This window comes from Filicampus tigris, chromosome 9 (genome assembly GCF_054856515.1).
Source record: "Filicampus tigris isolate MCC_2025a chromosome 9, RoL_Ftig_1.0, whole genome shotgun sequence".
NCBI lineage: Eukaryota > Metazoa > Chordata > Actinopteri > Syngnathiformes > Syngnathidae > Filicampus > Filicampus tigris.
Window position 1 is genome coordinate 25,524,420 of NC_141225.1, and position 9,614 is coordinate 25,534,033.

The following is a 9,614-nucleotide window of genomic DNA, read 5'->3' on the forward strand; positions in this document are numbered from 1 at the left end:
GTCGGCTCGCCCCCCAAAATGCAGAATTTATATTCATGATTCTCACAAGGATGCACTTTACAAAACCGCGGACAGAGTCAGAAAGTTGTATGGCAGCGCTATGCCAATGCATTTGTCAACTGCTAATCACAGAATTTTTTTGCAAAAACACAAAGGTCAAGCGTTCAACTTCAAAAGACGAATTCGACGATGGCCTGCCTCGACGCTTGCCATCTGAACGTCGCCATTACAAGGACTGCCGAGGCGTGTATAACAAAGTCACGTTTAATCGAACAAGCTGAAGGGAAGAACATGTACACGTATTTACAGGTTGCTAGCTTTTCCTTTATACATCCTTTTTCTCCCCATCGCCTCAGAACTGCTGCACGATGAGCTTCTTCTTGCCGTCGTAAGTGAACCTGTTGGCGCGGAACGGCTCGCTGTTGTAGAACGACGACAGGCTGTGGATGTTGATCTGACGAGCCTAAAACACACGTTGGCCAGCGTTAGCTTAGCTGGGGGCAACTAGCACTTGCCACCCAAAAACATTTACTTTTGAGGGAGCTCTTCCCCCCCCCCCTCTCTTTGAAAGTAACAGGGAAAAGGAAAAGAAAAATGTCAAAGTCCCCCCCCCAGTGCTACAAGAACAAACAGAGGAAAAGTTGACTTTCTCCGCTTTTATTCTCCATTTTCTTCAGTGCTACCTGAGGAAAAATAAGGAAAAAACAAAATTGGGAAAAAAAAAACCCTTCTTTCTCTCTGTCAGTGCAACCAGAGAAGAAGGAGAAAATTGGGGGGAAGGGAATAAGATTTTAAAAACTTCTTAAGGTTCCTTATACTTTCAGTTAGCCTCTTAGCAATTAGTATGGGGCTTCTTCTGTTGCCGTAGCATCCGTGCTGAACATGTTAATGGTCACATGATCATGTTTCAGCACTTAGCAGCTGTTGATGTTAGCTTTTAGCACACATTCGACCACATTTAGAGCTAACATTTCACGACTGACTCAAGTATTTAGGTTTACCATTCCAAAGGTGAAACCAGCAATTGTCTGCGGACACTAGCATTTGGCGACTGTTAGCTTTTAGCCCGCAAGCGCGGTTACCTTATCGTGCAGATCCTTCTCGGGTATCTCAATGGTGTCGTCACGCACTCCGTACCGGCTCCTCTGGTAGGAGACGCGCTCGGCTGCTAGCTGCTTGAGGATGAACAGCAGCAGCTCGTTGTTGTCCTTGCGGTACGCCAGGTAGCGAGAGAATGTCTGCGAGGAAGGATGAGCGCAACGCGTCAACGCTGGTCTATTGAGTTGTTTTTTTCACTTTTTTCCAGCCGGCGCCGCCGCCGCGATGTACCTTGCGCATGCTGCGCATGACGCTGAACTTTTGCGTGTCGATGAAGCTCTCGAGCATGATGCGCACGGCCATGTTGACGTCGTCCTCCATCACGTAGTCGCGCAGGTGCATCTTGGCGTGCGCCTCCGCCATGCGGATCATCGACTCGATGTGGCGCACCGTGATCGGGATGCTGCCCGTCGCCTGCGGGACCGCGCGCACGTTAACTCGTTTGCACTTGTGAGAGTGTGTATGGTCTACCTGTGCGATTGTGTCATCTGTGAGAGTGTGCGCGTGTGTCAGCTTTGAGTGCGTAGCTACCGCGGTTATAATAGTTTGGGATTCTTTATTTTAGTTACTTTATAATTCGTTTTGACATTTTTTTTTTTTAATTCAGTTTTTAGTTGTTAATTTTTGAGGAAAATGCTTTAGTTTTTCTAATATGGAGTGTTTGTCGAGTGCAAGATAAAAAAAAAAAATTAAAACTTATTCGCAAATGACTGTTCAGAACTTCCTTCTGTACAGCCAACAGTAATGTCGTTGTTGATATACTTAAAATGAACTCCAAAAGCTTATGTATGATATTGACAAAAACAAAGGACATTTGCACTCTGATTATAGGTAGTTTTATACATGTAAAATTTAGCTTGTTAGTTTCCGTACTTTTTAAGCACTCTCTTTTATTTCATTACCTTAACAAAAATGGTGTTTTTCCCCCCAATTGTATTTTTTTTTTCCTCGCCAACTACAATAACTAGACATTCATTATGAAGTTATTTTATGTATTTTAATTAATATTTTTAAATGGGGAATTAGTCATTTCTTTCTGCCAAAAATCAGCATAAAAAAAAATCCATATCAGTGGAGCCCCAATAATAACGTTGGTAGCGTAACACCTCTGCCATTTGTAAACTGCCACTGTAAGAGCTTGTGTCTGAGCTAGTGTCTGAGCGTGCGTGTGTAATTCCCATGCGTCTCACCATGGACTCTTTTCGCAGGTCACTGTAGATACGCGCCACCTTGTCCTGGTCCATCTGGTTGAGTTTGGGATGAACCTGCAAACAAACGCGGGCGCGGCCGTCAATCGGCCGGCTTTCGGAGCGACACGTGACCGACGGGCCGAGGCTCCGCCTACCCTGTCCTTGGCGTAGATGATGTACTTCCTGAGGAGCTCCTGAGGGATGGGCGCCACGTTGGACGAGTTGGGCAGGAGCACCTCCTCCAAGGCCACGCCCCCTTCCTTGTTGCCGGGGTGGTGCTTGACGTGGGAGCCCACCACGAAGCGAGCCAGCATCTCGTCCTGCGCATGCGCCAGGATTATAGTCAACCACAAATAACCGCACAAGAAAAACTGAAAAAGCACTTGTTTGTTTGTTTTGTCAACTAATACACAAGCTCTCAGGTTAATTCTAACTGATTGATTTTTATTTTGGTGTTGCTGTCGAAATGGAATAAAAATGAACTATAATTGCAAATAAATAAATGAAAACCCCAAACTACTGGAACCCCGGCACGCCGATGCAAGGGCACGCGTCACACACTGAATGAGGTGTGCCTCCACAAACTTCAGCCCATGCCAATAATTGAGCCTATTGCTTTTTGTCTGCAAGCGTGCGCGCACGTAAAGAGCAGCCGCTCGCGCACGCGTACCTGCACGGGGTCCACGGTGTCTCGGACCACACACAGGACATCGAAACGTGATACTATGGGCTCGGTCAGGTCCACATTCTCAGCGAAGGTCAGCGAGGGGTCGTACCTGCCGCCTGGAAGGACACGCCCGCCGCTCGTTAGCGCCGCTCGTTAGCGCCGCTCGTTAGCGGCATGTGCGCGTGTGTGCGTGCATGAGCGAGCCGCTACCGATGGGGTTGGAAGCGGCGATGACGGTGCATCGGGCCTGCAGCGAGGTGACGATGCCCGCCTTGGAGATAGAGATGCTTTGCTGCTCCATAGCCTCGTGGATGCTCGTGCGGTCGGCGTCGTTCATCTGCACCAAGGCGCCACATGTGCGTTAGCTTTGCATCGGCAACGCGCCGGTCACTTGCGTTTGTCGGTCGGCGGCGCGTACCTTGTCAAACTCGTCAATGAGGCAGACGCCGCGGTCGGCCAGCACGAGCGCCCCGGCCTCCAGCGTCCACTCGCGGCTGACGGGGTGCCTCTGCACGTAGGCGGTCAGGCCCACGGCGGACGCGCCCTGGCCCGTGGTGAACACGGCCCTGCTCGCCACCTTCTCCACGTACCTGCGCGCAGGAAATCACATCATGGCAGCCGACAGCTGCCGCGCGCGCGCGCACACTCCGGCGGGTCCTACTTGAGGAACTGCGACTTGGCCGTCCCCGGGTCTCCGCACAGGAGCACGTTGATGTCGCCTCGCACCTTGTGTTTCCCACCTAAGGAAGGCGGCGAACGAGAGCGAGCGTGAGACGGCCGAGCGCTCCCGAGACGGGCGGCCGGGGGGCGCGAAGGTTACCGGGATTCTTGGGCTCGCCGCCGAACATGGCCACGGCGAGCGCTCTTTTGATGTCCTCGTGGCCGTAGATGGACGGCGCGATGCTGGCGAAGATCTGGACGTGCGAGAAGGATTTGCAAAGCAAAGTATTCAAGGACGTACACGGGAGGTGTCAACATGAATCCATGATCAAATCAATCAACGACTACTTGGGCCAGTACCGATAGCGGCTAAGGCCAACGGCGACGATACCCGGCCCTCGGCCGCCCTCTAGCGGCCGTTTGCCAAATCGGGAAGGCCTACAGATGGCCACGAAGAATTGATTCACTTGAATTTTATCGGGTGTTCAATACAAAATGAAAAGCCATTAGCAATGAGCCAATCATTCCGAGAAATCGGAAGAAAAGTGCTGATATGCGGGTCGTTCTTTCAACGGATCAGCCATGTTTTTGGTTTGTTTCACTTTATCCTCCGTCTCAAAAGTAGTCGCAGTATTTGAACTTGATAACGCCGAGCACTCGTACTGGTGTCGGTCCGGGGGGAAAAAAAATGGTCTTGAACATAAATAATTGGGAATGGAGTCATCCATCGTTTAGAGGCAGTAACTTCAAATTGTCCGCATCCTCATATTGCCGAAGCCCTTCATGAAAGCAGACTGATGATCTTTGACGTTCGACACTGGCAAACAGCAGCTTTTACTTTGGGAAGCGGCAGTTGTTGAATCCCATTTAAAAAGGTTGGCGAGCCCTCTCGTGTGGCGTCGTGCAATTGTTGTCGTCTTTTTTTTTGTTTTTTTAAGTACAAAAGCATAGCAAATGACAACAATTGGTCAATAAACAGTATCTGGGGACATTTGCGCTTTTTCATGCCCAATCCAAAGGCATCCGACGGATGGATGCCAAAGGCCCGCCCCGCCCCGCCCCGCCGTGCGTCGGCCATGTTCTCTCCCTCACCCTTTCTCCGATGCACTCGTCCTTGGACAGAGCCACGATGGCCTTGACGTCCTCGTCCGTCAGCTCGGCCACGGCCACGCCCTCGTCGCGCCGCGCCACGTGGTTGGCCAGGATGACGGTGGCGAAGACCGGGAAGCCGTTGGCCATGTTCAGGGAGCCGTCGTAGTTGTTGTGGTAGATGCCCGTCAGCTCCTGCGAGCGCAAAAGCCGCCTTGAGCGTCGGCGCGGCCGAGCGACCCGGCCGGCGCACTCACGATCTCGTCTCCCGGCTTGCAGCTGTCCACCAGGTCGGCCAGCAGGATGGCGTCTTTGGAGCGCGGCAGACGTCCGGCGGCCACCTTGCCGGGACTTTCCTGGATGGTGATCCTCTGGTAGTTCTGGTACACGGTCTGAAGGGAGTCCAAGAAGGGTGATTCCAAGAAGGGTGAGTCCAGGAAGGGTGAGAGACCAGGCGGCGGCGAAGGAGCTGGCGGCGGCGCTCACCTCCTCCATGTTGATCTCAAAGGGTCCCTGCGACTGACACTCGGGACACGAGCCCGGTTTGACCTCCTGGTTCTGGGACTGGAAGAAGGGCCCCAGTACAAAGTTGCACTTGTTGCAGTTGTACTTGACCATGCCCAGCTGCGGCAGCACGCCGGTGCAGCCGCTCACCACGCCGCTGGTCCGGATCAGCTGGTTCAGGTGGAGCTGCCTGCCGAGCAGAGCGCACCACAAGTGACCAAAAGCGGCCGCTCCCGTGCGATTACGCTGGCCGTCGCCGCCGGCTGCTGCTGCTGCTGAAAAGCTTGACAGCGAGCTTCGCCATTTCAGCTACTGGTTCCGTTTTGATTGCAAATGGGCTTGCCATAAAATCTCGTGAATAACACGCAGCCCCGGATAAGCAAGTCAAAACATGTTTTGTTTCCTACGAAGCCCCCGCCCCCACCCCCCGAAGTTACTCACGGGATTTTACAATCAGTACTGTTGTAACAGACAGCACATGTGGGCTGTGGATTCACTCGCCTAAATCAAGAAAACTTGATTCGGCTGCAAAAAAGGCCCACGTCCGCCAGCCAATCAGATGGCAGCCACGCCACGGCCCCCGCTCGGCCCGCCTTTTACAGGCACCTCGGAGGAGCCGCTCCCTCGTACCCGCACGGCCCCCGAAAAAGGGCGGACCACCAACCGGGACGCTTCGGGTGCAACTGGTAGGACGGAAAGGCGGCTTTACAGACTGACAGCCCCGCCCCGCCCCGCCCCGCCGCCCCCTCACCTGAGCGAGCGAATCTCCTCCACCAGCGGCAGGTTGCAGATGCGCACGTGGATCTCGTGGGCGATGCGCTCGTATTTGGGGTACATGGCCAGCACCACCTCTTTGGCTGCCTCGTCAAACACCTGACAGCAAGCAGGGAAGGAAGCGAGGAAGCGAGGCAGGGAGGAAGGGAGGAAGCGAGGAACGGAGGAAGCGAGGAAGGATATGCGCGTTAGCTTTGAGTGGTGAGCGGAAGGCGCCTCTTTTTTCTTTTCTTTTGGTTGACCTTCAACATCTCCATGGGGGCTTCGGGCAGGAAGTAAGCCAACACGTGCTCCCTGGCCGCGAGGTCTTCATAGTTGACCCCCAAACTCTCTTTGTTCTCTGCGCACACACAAACATTCCTGACATTAAACTGAAACACACACACACACACACACACGCGCATGAACAGACGATTCTACTCAACAGAATCTCTGGAAAGAACTCGACTTTTTTAATGCAAAACGGCTGACCGGTTATAAAACCATAACTGGCTGATCCATCATTGACGTCAGTGATTGGGTTGGGTGGGGGGTATGGTGGGTTTGTTAGTTAAACTCCACAGTAAATAAATTTTAAAAATCTTCTGATGAGATCAGTAATAAGTTAGTTTTGGGTTGTTGTTGGGTTTTTTTAAACTCAGCTCCAAAACCCTCAAGGCCTATAAAGAACTACAGTAGAAACAAACAAAACAAAATGTTCCTTGACAAAATGAAATAAAAATGCTTTGAGGAAAAAAGAAAATTGACTGCAACTACATCTTGCATTGATAAAACTAACAACAATTCCAGCAAAAAAAAAAAAAAAACGTTTTAAATGAAAAAATAAAACAAAAACAAAGCATCTATGAAAAAATATATAAAGTAACAAATCAGCTCCAAAAAAAGCCCAAAGCCCAAAATGTCACGAATGAAAAAATCAAAAGCGTAAATGCGCCCTGCCACGCCCGCCGACCTTTGCACATGTCGCTGATCTTCTCCTTGAAGACATTGTGGCCGCTCTCATCCACGTGCGTGCGCAGAAAGTTCTTGAAGCGGTTGTAGATCTCCAGGCGGGGGGCGGCCATGGACACCCACTCTCTGACCGTGTGACCCTGGCGAGGAGGAGGAGGGTGAGCGGGCCGAAGGTGAGCAGGCCGAAGGTGAGCGGCGAAGGGCGGCAGCAACCCACCTTCATGTCCTCCAGGTTCTCGATGCTCTCGATCATCTCCTCCTCGTCGCCTTCGGCCGCTCCCTCGGCCGCCCGCTCGGCCAGCCGCCGCCGCCGCGCCGCCGGACGCTCGTCGTCCTCGTCGTCGCTGTCTGAGGAGCCACATGAATGTGACAACAAAAGGAAGGAAAAGGAGAATGAAAAGTCGGCGTGACAGAGTCAGAAGGAGCGAAGAGGCAAGCGAAAAGGCAAGCGGCGTCTGACCGTAGAGCAGGCCTCTGCGCAGGCGCCCGCTCAGGCCCCGCTGGCGATCGCGCCTCCTCATGGCCTCCTCGGCGGCCGCCCGGGCTCCCGGCGACAGCTCGGCCAGCTCCTCCTCGTCCAGGTCCAGGCCCTCGGCCTCGTAGCGGTCCAGCGCCGGGATGGCCCGGTAGTCCCTGCGGCGGCACAAAGGCACGAGTGACCGCCGCCATCAACGCACGCTTCCAAAGCAACGGGAGTAAAGCATTGTCAAGTCGGGGGTGGGGGGTGTGGGGGGGGGGACGGCAAGCTGGCCCCTAAAGCGTTGACCGGCAGCCATTTTCAAAACAGACTTTGTGCCGCTAATATTTTTTGCTTTTTTGTGACACCTCCAACATGACTGCAAAAGGGATTTTGGAGGCTACGTTTAGACAAGAGTAGTGCTTTGCCACCATCTTGGTGCCCAAACAAATGTGATGAGCAGCGTTCTTTAGACAAAAGTAGTGCTTTGCCGCCATTTTTGGGACGCTCCAGGCAAGTGCTAGCCTTTGAGCAGGGTGTCAATGAGAAGCCGATTTTGGCATTTTGCAGCAGCAGCAGCAGGCAGGCGGGCGGCCATCAAGTCCCGCTGGACTTGGCGAGCGGCGGCGCTCCTCACCGCTCCATGCCATCCCCGATCAGCTCCTCGCCATCGCCATCCTCCTCCTCCTCCTCTCCGGGCAGGGTGACGTCCCCCAGCAGGCCCTCGGACTCGTCCTCAAAGGGGGGCAGGTCTCTGCCTGGGCTGGAGGTCAGGTCCCCCCTCCTGGAAAGCGGCTCGGGGCTGCCGGCGGCCACGTGCTGCGACTCGGATGAATCCTGCCCACGTACGGCACACGCACACGCACACGCACACGCACAGGCATCAGCCTTTTTTGGGCGGTGTTATTTGCCTCAGTCTTGGACACAGATTGAGTGGAACAACCATGCACCCACCCCCCACACACACAATTTCACAGCAAGAAGACATTGGACACGCCGCATTGAAGTTTGACTCTATTCTCGTTAAAGACAAATATGTTGCATGTAATTTATTTTTGTTTACAGCATTGACATTCGGGACAATTTTGGATTTCAGCCGTTTTATTCCATCTGGAGTCATATAAACCTCGAGATGTAGATTTTTTCCCCCTCTCTTCTCATGTAACATGATGCAAGTCCCCTCATCGTGCGACCAATTCAAAAGTGTAACTTTGCGTTTTTACTGTTAATATTACAACTTGAGGAATACATCCTCGCTCTCATTTGCTCCGTAGGCTGGTGGTCGTTGGAAAGGTTTTTTGTTGTTGTTGTTTTGCCAAACTGAAGTGAAGCAACGGAGTGCCTTTGTTGAAGACAATTCGGGCATCAGACCGAGCTTGTTTCCGTCGCCACGCCGGACGGAAGAACAAAGGGCCTTACAGGGAAACGTCACTGAACGACTCTCCGAAAATAATCGGAGACATTTCCTGCTCTACGAATCGGCGCATTTGAACGAAGCCGCATCTCGTCGGACCAACTTTACGCCCCTCGGCGACACATCGAACGTCGCCGTCGTCCACTCGTGCGCGTTGACAACAAACAACCGAGACACTGACAAGCGCGTTTGTGCGAGCAAAACAAGACACGTGACAAGAGAAGAGAAGACGGAAAGCGCCTCACCGCCATTGTGCGTGTGCTCCTCGCGTCCTGCTCAGCTTCTATTCGCGAGCTCTTCACTTTCCCGCCAAACCTCGTCACGCGGTACAGAAAGCCCGCGAAATCTCATGAATATTCAGTTAGAGTGTGACGTCGCGGCCTCCGATTGGTTGTCGCGTGGGATAAGGAGTCGCCCGGAATTCCGTTGAATCAGACACTGCGCATGCGCAAGATGTCGACCGCCCAACGCCGGCAACTTCGCAGGAGAAAACAATGTCAACTTGGCGATTGTGAAACAAATATTTTTAACAATTTATTTTTTAGCAAACACAAGAGGAAAACTATCGTATATTTGTGTTGTAAAAAACTGCCAACAACAAATTCATTTGCGATGGAAGAAATTGAATATGGGTGCTGAATTAACTGTAACCGCCTTAACTTATTCCCGTTAATACAGATTCCATTTGATGCCTAAGTGACAATAAACTCACCACCGGAGGAGGGTATTGCAACTGCACAAACAGAAACCCTACTATAGACACAAAATCATTTGCTTATTTACAATATCCACTGAGTCCTTACACAGGAC

General features: G+C 52.3%; 1 protein-coding gene across 1 annotated transcript; it reads right to left on the reverse strand.

The window, feature by feature from the left end:
• Nucleotides 1-246: 246 nt before the first annotated feature.
• On the reverse strand, nucleotides 247-9,133 carry mcm2 (minichromosome maintenance complex component 2). The gene is made up of 20 exons (XM_086041406.1): nucleotides 9,050-9,133; nucleotides 8,028-8,227; nucleotides 7,394-7,566; nucleotides 7,151-7,281; nucleotides 6,935-7,073; nucleotides 6,225-6,322; nucleotides 5,960-6,081; nucleotides 5,191-5,398; nucleotides 4,962-5,096; nucleotides 4,708-4,899; nucleotides 3,776-3,869; nucleotides 3,617-3,695; nucleotides 3,374-3,545; nucleotides 3,166-3,292; nucleotides 2,959-3,071; nucleotides 2,444-2,608; nucleotides 2,289-2,363; nucleotides 1,330-1,512; nucleotides 1,083-1,238; nucleotides 247-463 (listed from the first exon to the last, which is right to left on the reverse strand). The coding sequence occupies exons 1-20, from the start codon at nucleotides 9,053-9,055 to the stop codon at nucleotides 353-355; spliced, it is 2,679 nt and encodes an 892-aa protein (XP_085897532.1). The 5' UTR covers nucleotides 9,056-9,133; the 3' UTR covers nucleotides 247-352.
• Nucleotides 9,134-9,614: the final 481 nt, after the last annotated feature.

Excerpts from the sequence above, each read along its gene's own strand:
- mcm2 (XM_086041406.1), bottom strand. Across the intron at positions 3,870-4,707 it reads ACGAGTGCATCGGAGAAAGG|ATCTTCGCCAGCATCGCGCC; the intron begins GTGAGGGAGAGA and ends TCGCACGTCCAG. Across the intron at positions 464-1,082 it reads AGAAGGATCTGCACGATAAG|GCTCGTCAGATCAACATCCA; the intron begins GTAACCGCGCTT and ends CGTGTGTTTTAG.